The sequence below is a fragment of the Dendropsophus ebraccatus genome, chromosome 4 (assembly GCF_027789765.1).
Source record: "Dendropsophus ebraccatus isolate aDenEbr1 chromosome 4, aDenEbr1.pat, whole genome shotgun sequence".
In the NCBI taxonomy this organism is placed as follows: Eukaryota; Metazoa; Chordata; class Amphibia; order Anura; family Hylidae; genus Dendropsophus; species Dendropsophus ebraccatus.
The window spans coordinates 92,997,299-93,023,618 of NC_091457.1; the positions used below are offsets into that span (position 1 = coordinate 92,997,299).

The 26,320-nt window shown below is 44.2% G+C and overlaps 2 protein-coding genes across 2 annotated transcripts in view; one reads left to right on the forward strand and one right to left on the reverse strand.

Moving 5' to 3' along the window:
- The window catches only part of MVD (mevalonate diphosphate decarboxylase), a 183,147-nt gene that overhangs the window by 120,976 nt on the left and 35,851 nt on the right, over window positions 1–26,320 (forward strand). The gene's annotated exons all lie outside the window — the stretch shown is intronic.
- Window positions 1,488–15,438, reverse strand: CA7 (carbonic anhydrase 7). Its single transcript, XM_069966281.1, has 7 exons — window positions 15,327–15,438; window positions 12,667–12,864; window positions 11,839–11,957; window positions 11,201–11,296; window positions 10,442–10,504; window positions 7,398–7,553; window positions 1,488–2,977 (listed from the first exon to the last, which is right to left on the reverse strand). Exons 1-7 carry the CDS (start codon window positions 15,364–15,366, stop codon window positions 2,849–2,851), a joined length of 801 nt encoding a protein of 266 aa, XP_069822382.1. The 5' UTR covers window positions 15,367–15,438; the 3' UTR covers window positions 1,488–2,848.

Sequence of the window (26,320 nt, forward strand, 5' to 3'; positions counted from 1 at the left end):
TTAAAGGGACCTTGGTCGCTCTTGAAGGGACATATTTCGCTCTTAAAAGGACCCAGGTCGCTCTTAAAAGGGACCCGGGCCGCTCTTAAAGGGACCTTGGTCGCTCTTGAAGGGACATATTTCGCTCTTAAAAGGACCCAGGTCGCTCTTAAAAGGGACCCGGGCCGCTCTTAAAGGGACCCAGGTCGCTCTAGCGACATGGGTCTCTTTAAGAGCGACATGGGTCCCATACCTTTTGGAGTGTCCCGTCCGTTTAAGAGCAACTTGGGTCCCATACCTTTTGGAGTGTCCCGTCCGTTTAAGAGCAACTTGGGTCCCGTCCCTTTAAGAGCGACTTGGATCCCTTTAAGAGCTACATGGGACCCTTTAAGAGCGACTTGGGTCCCGTCCCTTTAAGAGCGACTTGGGTCCCGCCACTTTAAGAGCGACTTGGGTACCTTTAAGAATGACTTGGGTCCCTTTAAGAGCGACATGGCTCCCGTCCCTTTAAGAGCAACTTGGGTCCCTTTAAGAGCGACATGGCTCCCGTCCCTTTAAGAGAGACTTGGGTCCCTTTAAGAGCGACTTGCGTTCCTTTAAGGGTGACCTGGGTCCCTTTAAGAGCGATCTGAGTACTTATAATGGTAAAGATCATTGTTCGGTTACCATGACAATCTTACTCATGTCGGGGAGACAAAATGGTTAAGGACCTTCCATATATTACATCTTCTATTGGCCAATAGTGGACATGTGACTGTGGATGGTGTGATACATTGCATGACGAGACCTTAGAGTTCCTATTGGCTGCTATATTTCAGCTATTTGCATATGTGCTGTGATTGGCTGTCAGCGGTTAGAGTGTGGCCATTATTTGCAATGGGCCATTATTTTCTATGGGAAATTTGGGGTCGTTTAACGTAAATTTCTTAAAAACAACAAATCCGATCGAAACGAAAAATAGATAGCACACCACACCGCCGAGGGCTTCGAAACGCAGTTTGAACGGAGTGTGTGCACAAAGCGGTTCGGGCTGTATTACGCGCAGAAAAATGGCTGGAAGAAGAAGAAGAAGAAGAATACGGATTACAATAAAGTGCTTTTCAAGCACTATAGTTACTGTAACTTTTGTTTTTCCCAACAACAGATGTCAGTAGAAGTGAACTACAATGAGAATTATGTCACTGTCAGACGATCTTTCTCAGGACAAAAAGAAAATCCCTTATAGGGGTTATCCAGCGCTACAAAAACATGGCCACTTTCTTCCAGAGACAGCCCCACTCTAGTCTCCAGCCTGGGCAGGGTTTTGCTGCTCAGTTTCATTGAAGTGAATGGAGCTTAATTGCAAACCGCACCTGAACTGGAGACAAGAGTCGTGTTGTCTCTGAAAGAAAGTGGCCATGTTTTTGTAGCACTGGATAACCCCTTTAAAAATCCACTGATGTGGATATTGCAATAAAGATTGTACTATCGATTGATAGATATAGATTACAAACAAGACAGAGGACGGCTTTACTCAGTTTAGTAAAAAACATAATTTATTTGCCGGGGGTCATGCGTCTCTAATGTCACCTATTTAGACAGACTATAAGATTTTGACTAAGAGTAAACTAAGACTATGATCCATTTAATCATAAAGCAAATAACTCATATTATAAATGACTTTACTGGTGCTTGTACCCAAAACCCCCAGATGCAATTTATTGTATTCACTGCATAGGCTACTAATATATCAGCTGAATATTCATGATGTATCAGGAAACCAGTTTGTAAGACACAAGCAGCCACACTACCATACATTCAAAGGGTTGTCCATTAAAGGAGTTATACATTAATGGCCTATCCTCAGTATAGGCCATCAACGTCTAATTGGGTAAGCTGCATCTTCTGCACATGCGCAATGAACGGGGCTGGAAGTCGTGCACTGTTCACTGGCAGTGGTGGCAGTGACTTACTGCAGCTCCCACTATAGTAAATGAAGGTTGGCCCAAACAGCTGATCAGTGGATGTGAGTTAGTCGGTATTCGAAGGTTAGGCCAATTAAGGTATAATACCTGGAAATATTGACTCTATACAATGGACTATATTCAAAAGTTTTGCGATTTGTTATTGTAAACAGACTGTAAAAGTAACCATACACAAATGATGGCAGGCAGTTGACAGCTATATCTTCCGATTCTTCCCCAACACTAGAACACTCTCCCTTACTGGTGGGATCATCTCCCTGAGAACAAAAGGATCAGGCAATTAAAATTCAATTTGCCCATTCCTTCTCTCCGCTAACATCATCTGTTGAGGGAGAATTGAAAGGGCAAAAAAAAATTGCAGTGGATCTTGGCTCAAAGCGAATTTCCACAATTCAATGCTGACTTAAAAAATAAGATAGATAAGACAGGTTGCAGATTTGAAAATACTCATTATTTCTTAAGTAAATGTCCACAGCCTGTGGAAGAGATGTGTGTAAAAACTCATCCACTTCTAAAGATGCAAACACTAGATCAAGCTCTGTGGAGCCTAACAAGCAAAGAATGTTGGGAGATTTCAGCTCTGAAGCCAACAGCAGTCTGACAGCAGCAATATAGAATAATACAGGTTGTAAGGCAACCTCGACCATATTCTTTTCTTGAACATTATAAATATAATAATGTTGACTATACTGTAAAACAGGTGAAAACCAGTGTGTCATCTACAGAAAATAGAACATTAATATTTTACTCATTAAAAAGTCAAAAGAGTATTGCAAGAATAGCAATCAAGAATGCAGCAACAATTTGATTATTATAAAATTATGAGGCAGAACTTGGGTCCCTGGAGTCCGACAGACATCTAATTTGGTCTCTGCTGTTGAGAAAGTCCTTAGTGCTCATAGATATTAACATTTAAAAGATGCTTGTACTTTTCTTCCATTGAGAGGCTGTGGGGGTCTGAAATTATTCACCATGTGACACCTCTCCTCCTCTTCTTCTCCATTAAAAAGAAGGGTTTTCCTGAATCGCTCCATCTAAGAACAGACAAAAACTTGTAAGAGGATTTTCTTCTTATACTGTACCTTAGTAAACACTAGACTACTGTATGTTCACACTGTGTGATGTTTCCTTATCTGTAAATGGCTGGAAAAAAAACATACAAAAAGAAATAAAGCAGCTCAAAAAAACTTTTTCCCCTTTTAGTCCACTTTACAGCTATGTCCCCACAACGTCTTCTTTCCTTGAAAAACATCCGTCTTTTTATAAACAGTTTCTTTCTAAACCTTAAGGTGTTTTCACACTGTATAAACCAGTGTCCTGCAGGCTCCATTTAATGTAAGTGTCAGCATAGGCCCTGGCACATGTGTTATACAAATATATAGGACTCCATTAACCCGATAGAGGTGAGAAGTGTGTCACTGTGGCCTTGAGTTTGCCAGATGGAATAGTGGGGACCTCCTTGCTAATACTTTGAGATGGATTCCAATGGGGTAAAAATGATACTGTGTGGTATAAAATTAGCCTCAGCAGCCTTAAAGAGGAAGTCCCACCGACTGTAAAAACGGCAGGCAGGTCGGGGTGGGTTAGAAAAAAATCAAACAAGTGAACTCACCGGTCCCCTTTCCCCTGTTGCGCCGCTCTGGGGTCCCGTTCACTGCTGCCGGCTGTCATCTACTGCAGGAAACTGGGTATGTCACGTACATGGTTCCTGCCCTATCAGCCAGTCAGTAACTGGGTCGGTGTCCTGCCCTGGTCACTGACTGGCTGGGTGTGCAATCACTCAGACGGGGTTGCGATGTTGCAGCTAGCGAAGCTGCAGGACCTCAGCTAATGTGAACGAGATCCCGGAACGGCACTACAGAGGCATGTAGATGAGTGAGTTCACTTGTTTGTTATTTTCTCACCCACTCACCCCCGCCCACCATTTTTACTGTTCGTGGGACTTCTCCTTTTAATCTACAGCTGGATATACACAGAGCAATATTTGAGAGAACTGCCACAGAACAGAATAGGTGCATGATGAAACTATTGCACCTTGGCTATCCAGACAGAGAGACCTTATAAATTAAAGGACAACTCCGCCGAAATTTTTTTTTAGCTTATTTAACACACATTACAAAGTTATATAACTTTGTAATGTGGTTAAATACCCGGTCTGGCCCCCTTCCCCCACTTTCGGACCCCCGACCCCCCCGCCCGGAAGTTAAAGAATGTATACATTACCTATTACGGTCGTCACGGTCCTCTTCTCCCGGGCGGCATCTGGTGACGACGGCGTCGTCAGAGCCGGGGGGCGGTCCGGGTCTTCTTCCTCCTCGGCGTCTTCATGGAGAGTGAATGGGACGGAAAAGGCTGCTGGTGCACATGCGCACCAGCAGCCTTTTCATTGGCTGGAGCGCATCACATGGCTTACAGCTTGCTCAGCCCTGATTGGCTGAGGTTGCTGGAAGCCATGTGATGCGCTCCAGCCAATGAAAAGGCTGCCGGTGCGCAAGCGCACTGGCAGCCTTTTCCATCCCCAGGACCCGGAAGTCAGAGACATCGCTGGACAGCGGTGACGGTGAGGCGGACGGCGGGCGAATGGAGTGGCGATCGTCACCGGAGGGATGGTGAGTATGGTGTCTGTATGTGTCTGTGTTTAGTTTTTTTGGGGGGGGTCCCGCCGGAGTTGTCCTTTAACTTCATCCTATGGTGTTAAGGTGACAGCTCACTGGTCAGCTTTAGAGAATCACATGCTACTCTATGGCTCAGATTTATGAAAGTATGTAAAGTTAATACTGGTGTAAACTGCCCACAGCAACCAATCACAGCTCAGCTTTCATTTTATCAGAACCCCGAGAGCTGAGCTCGGATTGGTTGCTGTGGTCAATCATACCAGTTTGTATTTTACACACTTGATTCTATATAACCATGTCTAAATGAATGATTGATGGGGGGGGGGGGGGGGGGTAGTTAGCACTACATTGAAAATTCCAGCCATATCCATTGACATATACATCATTTTCTCTATTGGATGAACCTCCGCTGCCCATATCATACCTGTATTAAAAATTGCAACTTAGTCATCTTTATACAGAAATGTAATGAGACTACTCCCTGATCTGGGAGGGTCTCTTTTCCTATCATTGATGATTGCCTATAGATAAGTGCCCTTTTCTCTTGTTACTGGTGTGAATGTGGTCACCTCCTGTCCGGTGTATGTGTCACAATGAATGCTGATTGCCACACACCCCATGTCATGGAATAAGATTTACACAGGGCCTAGCCTTAATGTACATGGCAATATCCCAGCTATCCTCAGAGCATTTACACAGTGGCATTAGTAACAGTTTACTCCTCTCACCGTAACACCTTCACAATCTCCAGGCAAACAAGCTATTGCTGCTTAATTCATGAGTGAAATACCAATCGGGTACAAAGTTTAATCCTTACAGAGACCATTGCTGGAGCAGCTGGACCTGATGGGATCTGTTATACAAAGATAGGAGGAGAGGCACAGCAGCCCATTATGTCTCATACATGCTGGTCCAACCTCTGCCCCTATGTCTAGAACTGGGGCCCTCAGGACCCCTCAGGCCTGGTTTTGGCCGATGAATGTGGTTGGGATTCCCCAAAAAAGCCAATTGAGCTGTTTTATATAGTTAACATAACTCCCACAGACCTTACAGGAAATGTGTCAGCTCAATTTCTTGTTCAGAGACCCAGACATGTTGCCTGTCTCTTAGCAGATGGCTGTTTATAAAGTTTTAAAATTGTGTTTTCTTTCCAAGCTCAGGTGTCAAAGAGCCTGTTCTGAGTTGCAGCCATCAGGTAAGAGACAGGTATTATTTGTTTTATCTCCCTATCGGCCACATCTGCCGCTCTGAGCATGATATAGAGTGGATAGATTTGCTTTAGAGCAAGTTGTGGAATCACAACCTTGTCTCTTGGCAGTAGCTCCTGGTGCTATGTGGTTTAGAGTAGCTGTTCTTGCACTGGAGGACATTTTTCATTACACAGATCAGTAGTTCTCAATATATCTAATAGATGGCACATGTCACCCACTAGGATGCCAAAGCTTAGCACTGCTTTTAACTGTAAAGGCATGTTCACACTGAGTAAAATAGGTGTAATTACGCCTGTCTGCCTGTGTCATATCATCTCAATGGGAGAGCGCACACTCCTCCACAGCCACTGCTCCCCGCTTAAAGAAAGTGACATGTCTTCTAGACCAAATGCAGCATCATGCCTGAAGCCCTAGATACTAGGAGCATCTCTTTATCGCACAATAAATGACCACATCATGCACGTCTGTATGGTAGAGACTGACCTACCCTTCCGCACCAACCCACTTACCTACCCAATGTACTATGTGGGACAATAAGGGGTTGCATTATTACTGGAAGACTATAGGTTTGGGTAAAGGGAAGGAGTATATATTGCCAACAATGTTATTTGACAACTATATATATTGTAATGTATAAATGTTTTTGTTTGTTTTTTTGTGGAGGGGTGTACCTTAGGACCTGTGCCCCCGTTATTTTAAGGGTAATCAGTCAGATTCAATTTAAGACCAATTTAAGACTCTATATCCCTGATCTAAACTGTATAGCACTAAAGGAATAGGTAGCACTACAGGCTATTCTGTCTCACATATGGAGTAAGTGGACATCCAGCACAGCTAAATGGTCCAGTGTTCTCTATGCAGAGGAGAGAGTTAAACTGAAGCTAGACTGCTTTGCCAGCGGCTTATCTCTCCTAGAACAGAGCGGTCAAGCAGTGATTTTCCATCACGCCTGACCCTTATCTCTACTGATATCACCTGTCGGTGGAGTCCCAGGAGAGCCACGTACACTTTATAGTATGGAAGTATAAAGTGTATGAGGACCTAGTCGGGGGGCCCAGATGGGTTAACAGATCCATACACCAGACATCCTTAATCTGGCTCTGGACAAAAGCTACGGCAATAGAAGCTTATAAAATTGGGCTGGGTATAAGGAAGTATTTTGTGTTCTCACATTCTTAGTTATCTCCATGATGTCCCTTCTGAGCCTGACCTCACACATTACACTGTGGTTTAGTGGGAAAATAAAAAAGCTATTCATGTAATGTGGGGATATACAGGTATTGGGCATTGATTTTTTTAATCATGTATTTTTTTAATTGTAGAAAATGATTTTGTAGTGGTGCCTCAAAGAAACTTTTTTTCTGAAGAATGCCCCAAGATGTAAAGACTGGAATGCAGTGATACAATCATTTGATGTGAATGGACACAGTTATGCCTTATTTCCCATGATGTAGTTCTGCAGGAAAACTAAATACCTTGTGCTAGTTTTCCCCACAGATGACAGCTGATAGCTGGGGGTCCCAGGTGGGGGACACTGTGTGATCTGCTTCTTGTCAAGGCATCTAACAAGTATGCATTGTCCAAAGCGGAGAACCCCTTTAATATGTTTTCAATCAACAAATATGTACCTGTTTTTCCGAAACCCTTATAGGTTCTTTCAGGACAATCCACGTCACGCTTTCATTGAGGGGAGGTGTGGTGAGAGAACCGGGGTATGTCCAGTATTCCAGACTCGATGGCAGCAGGCATTTGGGATTGAAGCTGTTAAATTGCGCTTTAGTTCCCTTAAAGAGAGTTCAATGTCAGTGGTGAATATCTCACTGAGAACATCAGAAGATAAAGAACACCCCCTCTCATAACAGATCCACTCACACACTGTAATACCAGAGAATTACATTATGTACCAATTAATCTGTGATTGCTACAAGGTCTCGACAAATGTATCTAGTAATAAGACAGCTCCCATAGATAAGGCTGGCAGCTAGAAGTTGCTATGTCTCCTGCACTGTAGTCTAGTCTAGGTATAAAAATCAGAAAGCTATCCCATAATAGCCAAACCAGGGGCTCCTCTAAAAAGGAGTCAGAAAGTTGCCTCTGCTTTGGCTAGAATGGGATAATTCCATCTCATTTGGTGCAGACGCTTTCCTACTGATTATTGCCTGGTGTCTCCTAACACCACTGCTATCGGTACCTTCCCAGAGGAATGTAACAAAGGAGAATTATTATTGCTGTGAGATCCGTTTGGTGCTGTTGACATTTTACTACATCATTTACGTAATCTGTCTATATGGGCATTGTGGCTTAATGGGGATAATGTCACTGTTATAGGGAATTGTGGCTGTCAGTGTTACGGGGACATTGTAGCTGCCACTGATATGGCAACATCCTGTGAGGCCTCATTAACACAACCATGTGGCAGACCAGAGACCATAGTGCATGGTTTGTCAATGCGGGTGGCCAGTGGATAGGCCGCTGGCAATCATGGACTGTGCACTTGTGAAGGAAATAAAGTCTATGGAGCCCATTGATGGTGCCAGCCACAATGTCCACAAAAGGTCTTATCCATACATCTGAAAAAGGCTAAAATAGTAGTCTCATCCACTCATCTGTACTCCACAAAAAAATAGGACCTGCACTTATACGGTCCATTTTGCTTTCACATGCACTACTCTGCTGTCCCAAAAGTTGCTGAAATCGGCCCCAGAGAAAATGTGGCTAAGAAAACCTGCAGGGCATGAATACTAACAAAGGAGGTACATGTAAGGGAAGTATACACAACTGCATCAATCAAATGTTATTTTGTAAAGACACTCTGATATGAACTGTAATAGCTGTGATGGTGATCCCGGTGGGTTAAGTCCAAGTGTTTTTGCAGCACAGATTATGGCCACACAACAGATTCATAACACCTATGGGGGCCATACAAAACAATGGTTCTGAATTTGGTTTGTAGATCTGCAAATGCAGACAGAATGAAGGATGGTGTGAAAGGAGCCTCATTTTAAAGAATTAACACAAACTGGATACATTTAGGGTGCGTTTACACAGAGAGATTTATCTGACAGATTTTTGAAGCCAAAACCAGGAACAGACTATAAACTGAGAACAGGTCATAAAGAAAAGACTGAGATTTCTTCTCTTCCCAAATCCATTCCTGGCTTTGGCCTCCAAAATCTGTCAGATAAATCTGTCTGTGTAAACGCACCCTTATGCCCCTATTACACGAGTCGTTTGGAGGAGCAAACAAGCGCTATTAGCGCTCGTTTGCTCCTCGTTCCCCGCTCGCTGCCGCCGCTATTCAACGCGGCGTCAGCGAGCGGGTGAGTGCGGGAGGGGCGGCGGGGAGCTGCTGGGGGGGCTGCCCGGGGGATCGCTGATCGTCCGGGCAGCCCATAGGATACAGCAGCGCCTGCTGCCGATGCTCCTATTCAACAGAGCGACGGCAGCAGATCACTGCTATATCAGTCGCTTGTTTTTCAACATGTTGAAAAACAAGCGACTGCAACTATCAGCCGACATGAACGATGTCGGCTGATCGTTGCACTCTATTCCACGGGACGAATATCGTTCGTAGCGGCCGATATCGGCCGAATACGAACAATATTGCTCCTCTAAACGACCCGTGGAATAGGGCCTTTAGTTATTTCTTTGATTTGGAACAATTACAGTATTATTTCCAGTACATTTGCTTTTAGACAAATACAAATTATAACGATTTAGCATTTTATTAACCTAATATTATTGTATATACACAGAAATTCAGGCTCTAATACTGTCTGATTGTTTCATTAACATGTAGTCCACAAATATGGAATGTCATGTAATAGGAAGAAGGTATTATCGCATTTTAGTTGCTGTCTCCCTGTGAGATATTACATATAATATTTTATTTTTAGGACTTTACCTGAACATTCATCACTCTAACCCTCCATAAAAAAAATAAAAAAAAACATCAGCAAACACTATTGGTTCCTGTTAGCCAGTGCTCTATGACTGTGTTTTATGTAAGAGATCATTGTATATGATGCTTGGAAAGCAAATCCAATGCAGGGAGTTACATAAGATGAACCATAAAGCCTCCTAGATGTATAAATACCCATGAATAGTGAGCACAGCGCTAATTGTGAAAAATCTTTATTTACCCACTAGCCAATACATGGTGGACTGGAACAATGAACTGAATACACAATTCTATAGAGCACGAAAAAACACACAATTCATTATAGAAGCACAAAAAACAGGTTTCTAGGAAATTTACACAATGTGCCTGTAACAAAGGCTCTATGGTCAGAGGGCCATTAATAAGGCAATGTATACAGGGTGGAATTTAAGTAAGTGCAATAGGCAACCTGATATGACACATGTAATATAGACTATATTTACATTTCTTTATACTGAGTTTAGGTAGGTATAGAAAATGTACAATACTAGGTGTGTTCCCCCCACACACACCTGCAGCACTGACCATGACTTCCTAGGGTATAGGATGTACAGAGGCTGGATATAGCTACAAATGGATTAGAATATGATCACCTAAACAGCAGGGATCATATAATTGAGACTTCTTGGTGTAAGTAATGGGCACCCTTACACCAGAAAGGATTATCATTTTTTGCCCTTGCGTGTCATTTCAAAATTTATATATGGGAATACTGATAAAGATGCCACTTACCTTAAATCTTACCATGTACAATGCGTCTGTTAACCTATCAAGTCCTGGATGCTTCTCCCCAACCTAAAAAAACAAACAAACAAAAAAAATATATATATATATATATATATATATATATATGTGTGTGTGTGTGTGTGTGTTTGTGTGTGTGTGTGTGTGTGTGTGTGCAAACATTTAAATATACATACTACATTAGTAAAGCTAAAATACATACACATTAACTATTATTAAACTGCAATAATAACTGGGATTAATGTGTAGAGCATTAGACTGCAACCTGTAGCTCTCCTGCTATTGGGAAAATGCAACACGTATGCTGGAAGTTAAAGTTTTATAAAATTTAGAGAGCCACAGGTTGCAGACAACCACTGTACAAAGGGTAGGCCCGAACACTGTTCTAGTCATGACATTAGATGCAAGCAATGATCAGTTATGACCAGTTTTAACTTATTTCCTCTACCATACAGTGCATATGTGGGCTGCAGCCTTATGGCCACTTACCTGCCCACTAGGCAGATCATTTCCAGCACTTTGCTAGCTTTCCCATTATTTTATTACTTCTTTTACCTTGAGCAGCGATTTTTATCTATGCAATAATCTGTCTTTTATATGTTATTTGCGTCCTTGAATTACATTTTTAGTTTTAAGGTTGTTGTTTTTTTTTACTGCCCGGTCTTTAAATAAATACTTATTTTTATCTACGCTCAAGATATTTTCTGCAATTACAAAACTTCTTTATATGGAGGATTTAATACTGACTTCCAAGAAGACGCCGATGACCACCAGCCCATCTGAAGCCCCAGCTGCCTCATTGAAAGAGGGGTAGGATTTGGCATTCCAGTGAACCAAGTGGAGCTGTGGGTAAAATGGTATAAAGTTAAAGGTACACTTGTTCAGCAAATAACTTGCTGCAACACTTGGTATACATGATAACTATTTTAATGCGTTGTTAACATTGGTCTAAAATTAAAGGGGTTGGCCACTTTATAGTAAAATTGCTCAGTGTACCGTATTAGTAAGTGTACTCAAAGCCCTTATTGACAGCAGCTCCCTGTGTTCCTCATAGAGCTAAAATCAGACTTCCCTCCTCCAAACTGGGCTGTCCTGCTCTGTGGTGAGTCTGTCCATAAGATTGCTGACATGGAGGAGCATGTGACCATGCCCCACCCCCAGTGTCCACCACTGAGCCTGTATGCACCTATGGATGACACTGGAGGCAGGGCATGGTCACATGCTCCTCCATGTCGGCCATCTTATGAACAGACTCACCACAGAGCAGGGCAGCACAGCCTAGAGAAGGGGAGTCTGATTTTAGCTGTATACACTGAACAATTTTACTATAAAGTGGCCAACCTCTTTAAAGGAACTGTCCCTCTGTTAATAAGCCTCACGCATACCTCACAGGGGTAAGATTTCCCATCCACAGTATGCTCTGATCCCTCGTTGTCCTGGTTTCCCCAATGAAAGTGGAATTGCTTGAGGCGGTAGGAATCATTAAGTGGTCCTCCGCTGATCACTGCAAGAGTCAAACAAGCAAAAAATCTGCAAACACTGTATAAATCTAGTGCAGCAACTTCTCTTTTCTTACTTTGGAAACCTTAAGTGTAGATTATATAAATAGGTGGAGTAGGAGATCCAGCTCAGTCTATCCCCTTCCCCAAGAAGATCAATAAGTTTTTTCCTCAGGACAGATTGTGTGTGTGTGTGTGTGGGGGGGGGGGGGGTTGGCGGGGAGGGGTCAGACCTCTTTAATTAAACCCTGATAACTAAAAATGTTCAATGGTGTGAGTTGGTGTTAGTACCCACCCATCAATGTCTGAGCTCATTGTTCTAATCCAGTCATAGAATGGAAATCTGCAATGTCTTATTCATTCTTCTGGCCACCTTCTTTATCACGTTATTCCTCCAGATCCACCCACTCAGCAAATATTTAGTCTAACAGCACCGCTGTGAATGTAATCTATGGAATATCATAGAGGGGTGTGAGCAGAACTTAGTGCTGTGGCAGCTGAGGGTCCATTGTGGGGTAGTTTCATTTGTGGTGGCCTTAATATTCCCCTTGACTTTCCTATATCAGAGGGTCCAATCTGGCTTCACTTTTCCCATTCAGAGTAGGAATAACAATTCTGATATTACTGACACACATTGTCTTTCATGCATTTCTATAATGGAAACACACACCACCCATTATCCTGATATCACATGTAATCATCTGTGGACCTCACCTGTTTTGTCATCATTGTCGTCAAACTCCACCATGACTGAGTGACCGTTGTTTGAAATGTTGATGGACGTGCACTGATCATAGGACACCACCAGAGGTTGCAGACTGGGATTGAAGACAGCCTGACTGGCAACTATATCAATAGGAGACTGACGATTACCTTGGGCAATAGGAAAGTATCGATACCACTCCGAAGGACCTATGGGTGGAAGCACAGCAATGAGATGGTTACAGTTTATGCAGCAGGTTATAGTCCTAACACAGCCTTCCAAATGATCTCACTGTACAATGTTCCTAGACTGAGATGGGGAGAAATTGAGGAGCTTTTCTGGTTTACATGTTACTAGTTCAGCAATAACTGCATAACCTAAGTTATGCAGAGGTAAAATTTGGTATTAAAGCGGTACTCTGGAGATTTTTTTTAAATCAACTGGCATCAGAAAATTATACAGATTTGTCAATTATTTCTTCCAGTCTTCCAGTACTAATCATCTGCTGTATACCCTGCAAGAAATAAAATTTTCTTTCCAGATTAACACTGTGCTCTCTGCCGCCACTTCTGTCTGTGATAGTAACTGTCCAGAGTAGTAACAAATCCCCATAGAAACCCCCTTCTGCTCTGGACAGTTCCTGTCACAGACAGAGATGGCAGCAGAAAGCACTTTATCAGACTGGAAAGAAAACACCACTTCCTGTAGGACATACAGCAGCTGATAAGTACTGGAAGACTTGAGATTTTTTTTTCACAGAAATAATTTTCTGACACCAGTTGATGTGAAAACTTTTTCTATGGAGTACCCCTTTAGACAAACAAAGACCTATGTAACTGTAAGACACAAAGTAATCATTATTTCTAAGTCCTATATATTTCTGGGAAAGCTGAGTGATCACTAATGTGGCTGTCATTCCCACTAAATGTAAAATCATTCATTGCCCTTTCACCTTGGGCTACACATTTTACATTTTTGCTCTTTACAAGGAGATAAAGTGAAGGTTCATACTGTATGTTGTGAAAATAACATTATAGAGACTTTGCAATGACATTGCAGAGAAGGAGATAGGGGAAATACATGAACCTGTTTTACCTGTAAATAAACTATAAAGTCTGAACTGTAGGGTAAACTTTCTGAAAGGCAATCTCAACTTCTTTGCATTGTATTGCTCTCTGTTAACAGTAAATTCCATGAGCTGGCTATCAACCTGAGGCCCTCCAGCTGCTGTAAAGGTACAACTCCTAATATTCCCTGCTGGCTGGTGGGAGTTGTAGTTCGGTACAGCTGGAAAGCCACAGGTTGGGGAACACTGCAGTAGACATTAGATAGGGATTGTGTGAGTCATAGCTGGTCTCTTAGGGGGAAGGCTATCATTACATATCTGTTTTCCAGTGGAAATTTGTATTGTTCCCTTTGTTCTCTCCATAATCTTATGATCTTCTCTCAGCACACTGTTAATCTGGTAATGAAACAATTTAGTGTGATAATCTCCACACAACATGGGTGCTCCATACTAGAGTATAACACCAAGCTATACATATGTGTCCCCATTTCCTGAAACAAAGACATATGGGATAATAAGGTTGGGTGTAACACAACAGATTTTAAGAATGACAGATTCTAGAAAACCAGTCTCATTCATCTGAATAGAACTTTCCAAAACCAGTGTTTACCACCGAATCAACACAGAAATTTCTCCAACAAAACCAGCCATATGTGAATAAGTATACTGAGCTAGTTGGATACATATAAAGAAGAGAAGAGAATAGAGAAATGACTGTAACAGGTAAAATTAGCCAGGTTAACCGCTCTATTACTTCCTAATCCTGAGACTAAAGAGCAAGGTTCTAGTGTTACCAAGTGCCGCATAAAGGAGTACATTACAGGGGTTTTCAGGCAGGACACATTTTATAGTACTGGTCGTCTATAGGTGCAGTGTATTATATTACAACTGCTACCAATCTGATACGCTTATAATAATGTATGCATATAATATAATGATATAGTAATTAAATAGATAGCTCATTCATGGGTCTGTAGGAAAATACAAATCAAGTACAGATGCACAATTCAGATTTTCCTTTTACACTTGTGTTCTGTATTGTATCTGTTCCTGTTCTGTATTTGTTGCAGCATGTCCTTTTTTCATCAATATTTGGATTTTGCTAACATATGGATAAAAAAAGCAAAGTATGCACATGTAAACTATACTATACTAAACATTTCATCCGTTGATATCTATAGACTAAAACAATGATGATACAGATCTGTTGGAACCTGCTATTCACTGAAATGCCACTTGTATTAAACACAAGTGTTAATAAAATAATTTATAGTATTTGCTTTTATTTATTTTTTTCCAATTAAAAAAAATCTAAATGAATATGGATGCAGTATAAAGACATCCCATAGTCTGATAAGTGATAAAGAGATAGAAAACAGATGAGCTGGGTATTAGGGGCAGAGATGGCTATGTAGATGGATATGGGATAGCTGGTTATGAGACAGCTGGATCTTGCCTGCGGGATGTGGTCTGTAGAACTGCAGAGAGACAATGATCCATGGATCTGCTCTCATTTATGGCAATGAATGGGAGCTGAATCTGCAGCTAATACACTAAGGAATGTTTCATGCTGGAAAGAAAGAGATTATCAGGATAAATAATTACCGTCCTCCTCTCCATAGCCCCAGCAGTGTTGGCCGGTCATTGTCACAGGCTGCAGTCACTCTAGGAACTGTCCTTGTTCTGTATACCTGTTACCTTTTTACTACACACAGTACCTGTTCTCAGCCTCTTAAAGGGACAGTAAGGGGAGGGGGAAGCTCAGCTGATTCCAGGAGTGAGACAGGCACTGCCCAAGTTTTACCCTTCTCTCCTCCTATCTGGGTATAGCAGCCAGAACCAGAACTCCTCATGTAAAGCAGTTTTTTTTTATATAAATGTGCAGGTTTTTAGTTTCACTTTGGTGTTAGTTTCATTCATGTTCTTACAAATAACATTTCTACGAGAAGAGGTCTGTGTGTTTATACATATAATACTCGTGGTATATACCAATCTGTCAACTGCGTTATGTTACAACTCCTCACCATATTGAAGATGGCTGCTTTCTAAAAGAGGCAGGTAAAAATGGCAGGTGAATTTGTTTAATACACCTAGTGGTTTTGGCTAAAACAGGGGTCCTGCAACCAATAATCGTAGTGATTGTCTCAGTGATCAGGTCAGGGAATAGTGTCACCTTGCGACCCACAAGTAGTCAAGAAATGCAAGAAATACACACTAAAGTGGTGACTGTCAGGTTGTAGTCGCTGCAATGCTTGACCTTGTCTGTGGCATCGAGCGGTCACTGCAGTGTGACACTGCGATTTTGGCAGGACAGGGACCTCGACAGTAGCCCTAGCCTCTGACATTGCTGCTGAAACTGATACAAACCAAATACTTCTCACAGGTTTGTTACAAGTCCAGGCCATACTCTGTGAGTTAAATACATTAAAAGGGTACTCTGGCAAAAGAAATTTCTTTTTAATCAACTGGTGACAAAGTTATATAGATTTGTACTTCAGCATGCCCTCGGGCGGAATTTCTTCTCTGAAACATGGTTTAGGGTATATTCACACGAACGGGCTCGCAGCGAGATTCTCGCTGCGAGCCCGGCAGGTCCTGGCAGTTCCCACACACTACATACTTGCTGCGGTCTAAACGACCGCAGCGAGTATGTAATTCTGCCGCTCTTAACCCCTTCTGCTCCCGCCCGGCTCCCCCGCTGTAAGCATACTTTACCTGTCCTTGCTGCACGGGGTCCCGGCGTCCTGCTCTCCCGTCCGGCCAATTAGTGTGTTGCCCAGCCGCAGCCACTGATTGGCCGGACAGGAGAGCAGGACGCCGGACCCGTGCAGCGAGGACAGGTAATGTATGCTTACAGCGGGGGAGCCGGCCGGGAGCAGAAGGGGTTAAGGGCGGTAGAATTACATACTCGCTGCGGTCGTTTAGTCCGCAGCAAGTATGTAGTGTATGGGAACTGCCAGGACCTGCCGGGCTCGCAGCCAGAATCTCGCTGCGAGCCCGTTCGTGTGAATATACCCTTAAAGGGGTTATCCAGCGCTACAAAAACATGGCCCCTTTTACCCCTACTGTTGTCTCCAGTTCAGGTGCGGTTAGCAATTAAGCTCCATTTACTTCAATGGAACTGAGTTTCAAAACCCCACCCAATCTGGAGACAACAGTAGGGGGAAAGTGGCCATGTTTTTGTAGCACTGGATAACCCCTTTAAATTATGCACATGCACTGTATCGATCAGTGCTTCAGAGAAGAAATACTGCCTGGGGGCATTGCTGAAGACAAGGAGGGCAAAAGAGAAAGACCCGAGAGGTGTTGCAACCCTAGGGCACAGATGCCTCACTGACACTGCGCCTCCAAATTACAAATGTCTTTTTTTTACCCCAAAGAAGGCACCAGAACCAACTTGAACCCTATGACATGAAAGGACTTGATGCCAGCTTGGTACCTGTGGATTGGGGATGGGGGTAAAGATTCACTTGATGATTACATGTGTATCTGTCTTGTCTGATTTTGTCTATGTGTGTAGCGCCAGAATTGTAAAGTGCTGTGGAAAATGTTGGCGCTATGTAAATAAATTATTAATATTATGCCTCAATGGCAGAAGTTTAATGTGTTTGCGCAATTATGTGGCTTTTTGAATTTTTCTATGTGTAGAGTGCTATATTATAGACAGGAGTGTTGCACAGGTGGCATGGACAGAACAGTGACTAAGAGGACAAAGCTTTAAATATCTACATAATGGAGCCAGAGTCAAAGGGGTCATCTGATTTAAAAATACTTGTCCCCTATCCACAGGATAGAGGACTAGTATGAGATCGCAGGGGGGTCCTACCTCTCTGTATTGGCTCAATAGAGAATGAATAGAGCTGCAGGTCACTTGCCGACCCCTGGCTCTCTTCTTAACAACAGAGTTGGGTCGCCAATACAGAGATCCCCGGAGGGGCTCAAAAAACGGACAACCCGTGATGTCATACTTGTCCACTATACTGTATAACGAAAAAGCAAGGCTGTGTTCCCATCATGTATTTGGCCTACACCAGCAGTTTCTATGTACTCCTGATGGGCCCATAGAGTGGTTTGCTACCTTATTGGATCTCGCAAAATACTAAGTTACACACCAGGTTGCTGACGTATACTGTGGAAAAAGGACGAATATGTGTTCACCAGGGTTGTGGAGTCAGTAAGCCACAGCTCAGACTCCAACTCCAATAAGTCTGGGCCTATGTCTGATATCTGTTGGTGTCCACGCTCTTGAATCATTGCGGCCCCACAGAAACTACAGCCTGTCAGTGACTGCAGCTGTGTTCCACCTCACTCACTGGCTGAGTGGGCATTTCTGAGTGGGGCCATGACATCATAGGATCAGGAGCTTGTCGGGAGACCATGAGCCATGACGCTGCACTGCAGGGGTACGGGTAAATAGGACTTCTTTATTATGATCCAACCACCCCCTGTCCCCCCCAGGATTTTCACTGTCCAGAATAACCCTTTAATTTCTGCCTCTCTCTAATGCACATGCAGCCTGCTGCAGCCATAGTGCACACAAACACACAGTCTGCTGCAGCCTTAGCACACACACACAGCCTGCTGCAGCCATAGCACACACACACACAGCCTGCTTCAGCCATAGCACACAAACAGCATGCTGCAGCCATAGCACACACACATGCAGCCTGCTGCAGCCATAGCACACACAACACACACAGCCTGCTGCAGCCATAGCACACACACACAGCCTGCTGCAGCCGTAGCACACACACACACACAGCTTGCTGCAGCCATAGCACACACACAGCCTGCTGCAGCCATAGCACACACACACGCAGCAGCCATAGCACACACAGCCTGCTACAGCCATAGCGCGCACACACACACACAGCCTTCTGCAGCCATAGCACATACACACAGCCTGCTGCAGCCACAGCATCCACACACAGCCTGCTGCAGCCATAGCACATACACAGCCTGCTGCAGCCATAGCACATACACACAGCCTGCTGTAGCCATAGCACACACACACACACACACAACCTGCTGCAGCTATAGCACGCACACACACAGCCTGCTGCAGCTATGGCACACACACTTACACACACACACACACAGTCTGCTGCAGCCATAGCACACTGAAGAAAAAAACACAGTCTTCTCCCAGAGAGAAAACACCACACTGAGGACAGAGTTTACTACTACACTACTTATGGCTTCTCCTCCTCCTTCTCTATATTACACAGGATATCTTCATATTACACTGCTGCTCTTATACAATTAACCAGCTTCCTGGAAGAGAACAGCACAGATCTCCCCCCACACAATAGACTCTCCTAGCTCAAACTGTCAAATATTGTCTGCCAACTTTTCCCCAACCACCCTTATCTAATAGGGCCAGTGGTTTTTTAGTGATATATAGAGGAAAGTAAATGTATGGGAGAAGGTTTTCCTGGTTTTTATAAATAAGGTCCTTTATATTTTATACAACATAAAATATATTAACGAGGAACATTTATAAAAATATGAAATTTCAATATGAAAATTCAATTATAAAAGTTTGAAAGAACTGCTGTTCACAGGGTGTTTTTGTTTCCGTTTAACACAGATGTTTTATACATTTATGTTATCTGAGGCTAAAAACCAATGCTATGGTATGCCATACAGCAGAATTAGTCTCCTATCGATTTACATTATATAAAAATAAAATAAAATCGCACATGTATACTGGTTTCACACGTGGCAGTTTTTTTTTTTGAGAAGTCCTCCCGTTATATTTTCCCTCCCATTTAAACCCATTTCTAGCTTTGGCACTGCCATTTGTGAAACCAGCAATAAGTTTATTTTTTTCACCGTTGACAATACACAAGTGTGGTTGCATATGACTTCTTATACAGCAAAAGTACTCTAAAGGGATTAGTCAAACTGAGACAAAAGCTAATGTCAACCCAGACTAAATCACATACTTTCATCATACATACAGTAGGTACAGGAGCCCCTTCAATCAGTTCTGGAGGTTCAGCTTGATTTCCTGTGAAACTCATTGTTGGATAGTCTCATCAATAGACAGTTGCATAGTCTCATTAATGGACAGTTCACAGCATCTAGTGTGTCAGTGGGGAAAGTAGACCAGCTGCATAGAATAACACCTCTGGCAGCATTATTCTATCCAGCGCTGAAACCTGTCTGGTATCATATCCCATGCACGTCTATGCAGCTGATATAAGCATATAAGTGTGGGAAATGATTGAAATGAATTGGGCCACAGCTGTATACATTGGCATCCTTTTTTTTACAGGAATCTGTCCAATACCTGGAAGGTAAAAAAAAATGATGGTAAGAACTGATGGAAAATAATATTTTTTTCAGCAGATAAAGGTGAAAAAGCTGATTGCTTTTCAGCAGATAAAGGTGAAAAAGCAACTGATTGCTAATGCACTCTTGCCATCAGCTGTGGTAGATTTTTCCTGCTAGTTTGTGTTTTTCTGGCATTTTGTCATTCTAGTGTAATTTTGTCAGGACTGGCAAGCACAGACAGGACAGAGACAGTGGGCCCTGGATCTGAACCCTCCCACTGACCCTACCTACTTGCCTTGGTTGACCCTAAACGGTCGCGGACAACCAGGAAGGCGTTCCCTATGCTGCGTAAGTGAAACACAGAACAAGACGGACAGACAAACACAATATGAAATAGTAAAACAATCCGGGTCAAACCACACGGGCAACGCAATAGTCAAAAGTCAGGCGGAGGTCAGAACACGAGTAAATCAGGCAGAAAGGAATTAGGACGGGGTTCGCAGGAATAGGACAAGGGGAGCTGGGATCAGAATGAACCTATTAGCCAGCGATTAGAGGCTGGCTCTGACTTACTATTATACTGGATCAGGAGCCCGGACTAAAGGCTGATTGGTCCGGCCTCCTGAATCCAGACACAATTCAGCTGCAGCACTGCAGGCTGAGTGGCAGAGCGATCCGTCACTCAGCCTGCATTGAAGCTGCTATGCTGAGTGCCGGCCGGCTGTCACGTGACCACGGCATCCCTGGTTGCCAGGGATGCCGTCGGGTCTCCGTGATGTCACTCGGCTCAGGCGGAGCGACGGCACGCTCCTGAACCGGCCGCCGGAGTCGAGCTGGAGACAAACGTCGCTGGAGCCCGGAAAGGTAAGTTCCTGACATTACCCCCCCTCTTATAAGGGGCCTCAGGACCCTTATGCAGTGAACCGGGCTTAGATGGATTCTGGGCATGATATTGTCGGATCAACTGGGGAGCATGCATGTCCCTAACCACCACCCAAGTACGTTCCTCTGGTCCAAAACCCAGAATTCTTTCCATCTCGTATTCTAACTCACCCTGAATGACCAGCGGAGCAGGGGAAGGCGATGGGGACACAGGTGGCACATATTTTTTCAGCAGAGCTTTGTGAAATACGGAATGAATTTTAAGAGAGGTTGGTAGTTTGAGCCTGAAAGTAACAGGGTTAATGACTTCCGTGATGGTATATGGCCCAATGTATTTGGGCGCCAACTTCCCTGATTGTACCCTCAGCTTAAGATTCCTAGTAGAGAGCCAGACTTTATCACCAACTACATATTGATGGCCAGATATGCATCTTATGTTAGCATATTTTTGGTAGGACTCTTGGGCTTTAACCAAGCTCTGATGAGCCTGGGCCCAAACTGTGCACAGTTTTGACAATATAGCTTCGGCTGAAGGGTTTACGGATTCGGTGGAGTGAACAGAGGAGTATCTAGGAATAAATCCATAATTACAAAAGAATGGTGACATTTTAGTAGAACGTTGCTCATGGTAATTGATTGCAAACTCATCGAGAGAGATAAAATCGTGCCATTTGTCCTGGGTATCAGACACAAAACACCTAAGAAATTGTTCCAACGTCTGGTTGACCCTCTCAGTCTGCCCATTCGTTTGGGGGTGAAAAGCAGAAGAGAAGGACAATGAAGTACCTAATTTAGCACAAAACTCCAGAATCGGGCTACAAACTGGACACCACATCAGAAACAATGTTTTCCGGGACCCCATGCAGGCGCAAAATATGGTTGACAAATAGCGTGGCTAATAAACAAGCACTGGGGAGTTTACGCAGTGGAATAAGGTGACACATCTTTGAGAATCGATCTACCACCACCCAAATCACAGTTTTACCCTTAGATACTGGCAAATCCGTAATAAAATCCATCGATAAGTGCGTCCAAGGTCTCGTAGGGACCGGCAGAGGGTGTAACAGCCCCTCCGGTGGCCTTCGGGGAACCTTGGACCTAGCACAGACTTCACAGGCTTCAACAAATGACTTAACATCTCGGGCCCAGGTTGGCCACCAGAAATGACACAAGAGGAAGTATTTGGTACCTGCAATACCAGGATGTCCCGCCAAGACAGAACTATGGATCTCCTCCAGAACTCGGAGGCAAAGATTCGGCGGTACAAATAGGAGAACTTCAGGAGTGTTATGGGGAGCCAGATCTTGTGACTGCGCAGCTCGAGTCACCAGGTCGGGTTGTAGGACAGATACTACAATGCCGGGTTTTAAGATCGTATCGACCGGGTTTTCGGAGGTGTCTTCGAACTCAAAGCTGTGGGAGAGGGCGTCAGCCCGGATATTACAAGAACCATGTCGATAGGTGATCTCGAAGTCGAATCGAGTGAAGAATAAGGCCCACCGGGCCTGACGTGGAGAAAGATGCTTGGCAGTATCAAGATAAACCAAATTTTTGTGGTCTGTCAGCACAGTAATTTTATGTTTGGCACCTTCTAGAAAATGCCTCCACTCATCAAATGCCATCTTGATGGCTAGCAGCTCTCGATTACCAATATCATAGTGGCGTTCTGCTTGAGAGAATTTCCTTGAGAAGTACGCAACTGGCCGAAGATGGGTAATGGTGTCCGATCCCTGTGACAAGACTGCTCCCACCCCCACCTCAGACGCGTCTACTTCAACAATAAACGGGCGCTCGAAATCTGGCTGAGTCAATACTGGAGCTTCTGAGAAACAGTGCCGGAGGGTATCGAATGCCTGGAGAGCCTCTATGGACCAGTGTACCAGATCCGCCCCCTTTTTGGTCAAATCCGTAAGAGGTTTGGCTATGATGGAAAACCCCTTAATGAATTTCCTATAATAATTTGCGAAGCCTAAGAACCTTTGTAGAGCTTTCAGGTTGTTAGGTCGCTCCCAATTTTCAATGGCTGCCACCTTGATAGGATCCATACTAAATAAATTAGGGGTAATATTATAGCCCAAAAACGAAACCTCTTGTACACCGAATTGGCACTTGGATAATTTGGCACAAAGACTGTTTTTTCTGAGAAGCTCCATCACAGTATGAACATGCGTCACATGAGAAGACCAATCTGAGGAAAAAAATTAAAATATCGAGATACACAACAAGAAAACGTTCCAGGTGCTCACGAAAAGTGTCATTAACAAAGTGTTGGAAGACCGCCGGAGCATTACATAACCCAAAGGGCATGACTAGATACTCGAAGTGGCCCTCTGGGGTATTAAATGCGGTCTTCCACTCGTCACCCTCCCTGATGCGGATTAAATTGTATGCCTCCCGCAGGTCCACCTTTGAAAACCAATTGGCGCTCACAATTTGGTTGAACAGATCGGGGATTAGTGGCAGCGGGTGTTGATTCTTTACAGTAATTTTATTTAGCTCCCGGTAATCAATACAAGGCCGGAGACCCCCGTCTTTTTTACCGACAAAAAAGAATCCTGCCCCCATGGGAAAAGAGGACGGGTGTATGTGGCCTTTACGCAAACTGTCCTTAATGTATTCCCGCATGGCTTCTCTCTAAGGGCAGGTTAAATAGGTTAAATAGGTTAAATATGCGACCTCAAGGGTATCTGACACCGGGAACTAAATCGATGGCGCAGTCATATGGTCTATGGGGTGGCAACCCTTCCACCGTCTTCTCATCGAAGACATCAGCATAATCAGATAAAAACTCCGGAATCTCCCCCTCCCCCGGGGAGCATTGCATGAGAGACACAGCAATACAGTGGGAAGCACATCCAGGCCCCCACCATACCAGTTCCCTGCTGGACCAGTCAAAGACTGGATTGTGTGTTTCCAGCCAGGGCAACCCCAGTATCACATCCGACGACAAATTATGCATAAGCAGAAACTCAAGCCTTTCAACATGGATAGAGCCCACTTTGACCTCCAGACAGGGGGTCACATATCGCACGTCCCCTTGGGCAAAGGAGGCAGAATCCGCTCCAGTGACATTTACAGGACACTGGAGCAGCAGAGGACATACCTCCAAACCAGAGAAAAACATGGGATTCACAAAATTAGCTGAAGAACCAGAATCAATCTGAGCATACCCATTAACACTTTTACCGCCCACAGTCAAGGAAATCGGCAACAATAACTTATTTTTGAAGGTTACCTGTGCGCCTGAGAGACCCTCTCGATAATCTCTCAGGCGCTTGAGTTTTCCGGCGATGGACATGGTGTGGAAGGGCATTGCCGAACGGGCGATGGTAGGACAGGGAGGGAAGGCTTGGGGTGTGAGAGCGGTGACAGGGAGGTTCTAGGGTGGTCAGGGGTACCCTTCTCTCTCTGTCGGTCCCTGAGTCGCCGGTCAACTCTGATAGCTGGAGTCATACTGTCCTCAAGCGAGTCAGGAGTAGGGTATGCCACCAACATCTCCTTCAATCTGTCACAAAGCCCCACCCGAAACTGATATCGGAGGGCCGAATCGTTCCACATGGAGAGACCGCTCCACTGCTGGAACTCCGAGCAGTACTCCTCCACTGGACGTCGGCCCTGTCTCAACCCGGTCAGCTGACGTTCAGCGTTAGCTGCACAGTCTGGGTCATCGTACAGTAGACCTAAAGCTGAAAAGAACTGGTCAGGGTTCCGTAGGTCAGGGGAGTCAGGTGATAGGGAAAATGCCTTCTGTGGTGGCCCTTGAAGGAGAGACATGATGATGCCTACCTTCTGAGCCTCATCCCCTGAGGAGCGAGGACGCAACCTAAAATACAATTTGCATCCCTCCCTAAAGGCACGGAATTTCCTCCTGTCCCCTGAGAACTTATCAGGAAGCTGAACAGGTGGCTCAGGAGGTGTGGGGGAGGTCACCCTGAGCTGTTGGGTGCCGTCTCCTGTTCCTGGACCGTTACAGCGAGCTCCTGAACCATCGCGTTGAGTCGCTGCATTTGGTCCCCAATATTAGTCATGGCTGTCCGGTTGTGGCAAATGGCGGTATGAGGCTGGCTATTCTGTCAGGACTGGCAAGCACGGACAGGACAGAGACAGTGGGCCCTGGATCTGAACCCCCCCCCCCCCCACTGACCCTACCTACTTGCCTCGGTCGACCCTAAATACTCGCGGACGACTACGAAGGTGTTCCCTATGCTGCGTAAGTGAAACACAGAACAAGACGGACAAACACAATATGGAATAGTAAAACAATCCGGGTCAAACCACACGGGCAATGCAGTACACAATCAGTAACACAAGGGATAGTCAAAAGTCAGGCGGAGGTCAGAACACGAGTAAGTCAGGCAGAAAGGAATTAGGACGGGGTTTGCAGGAATAGGACAAGGGACAAGGCAGGAATCAGAATGAACCTATTAGCCAGCGATTAGAGGCTGGCTCTGACTTACTATTATACTGGATCAGGAGCCCGGACCAAAGGCTGATTGGTCCGGCCTCCTGAATCCAGACACAATTCAGCTGCAGCACTGCAGGCTGAGTGGCAGAGCGATCTGTCACTCAGCCTGCATTGAAGCTGCTCAGCTGAGTGCCGGCCGGCAGTCACGTGACCACGGCATCCCTGGTTGCCAGGGACGCCGTCAGGTCTCCGTGACATCACTCAGCTCCGGCGGGCGGATAAACGGCACGCTCCTGAGCCGGCCACCGGAGCCAAACTGGAGACAGACAAGACAGAAAGACAAAGAATGGCGCACCCGCAATATGATAATAAATAAATCTGATATCTTTATTTCAAAACACATAAACAAAACAGCAAATGGACATACACTTAAAAACACCTAAAAACCCAATCCGGGTAAACCATCACAGGGAATACTCGTAATAATATACGTGTCCCTCTAGCCGCAGCCCCAATAGCAAATAAATTTCAGGCCCTGTGTCTAAACAATTAAATCAGAGAGGTGGCAGCACACAATTATATCAGGTACTGTCTTTTTGTCCCAGTCAGTGTATTTATTGTTGGAGAACTTTCTCATTACTGTTTACATACTTCCTTTCACCTGGGTTTAGTGCAATAGCAATAGTGCAATACAGAGCATCAAAGCCTATATCATGCTGTTGGCAGGATTCACACAGTAGTGGATACCTTTACATTTAGGGATACATTGTTGTGTCCATCTTATCATCTGTTTAGACAGTACCTCTTGTGTGCATGATTTTTACTCCATGTTGTGATTTTATTGATATATTTTTTTGATAATAAAGAGATTTACATTGATTAAACATCAGTAGCCGTTTTTTTTAGGAATTTGTTTATAGAGACCCAGGCAGGTCTGGTGGTCGTTGTAGGATAAATTAAATCAGAGACCCTGACTATTCAAAGTACATATGTCCTAAAGTGCACGTGCTCACAAAAATGACCTAAACTAATC

What these genes read in the sequence shown, in the direction of transcription:
- CA7 (XM_069966281.1), bottom strand. Translation starts at nt 15,366, where the DNA reads ATGACCGGCCAACACTGCTGGGGCTATGGAGAGGAGGACG. An exon ending in TGTACATGGTAAGATTTAAG is followed by an intron (nt 7,554 to 10,441) that starts GTAAGTGGCATC and finishes ACTCTCTTTAAG; the next exon opens with GGAACTAAAGCGCAATTTAA. An exon ending in TAAGGGTTTCGGAAAAACAG is followed by an intron (nt 2,978 to 7,397) that starts GTACATATTTGT and finishes GTCTGTTCTTAG; the next exon opens with ATGGAGCGATTCAGGAAAAC.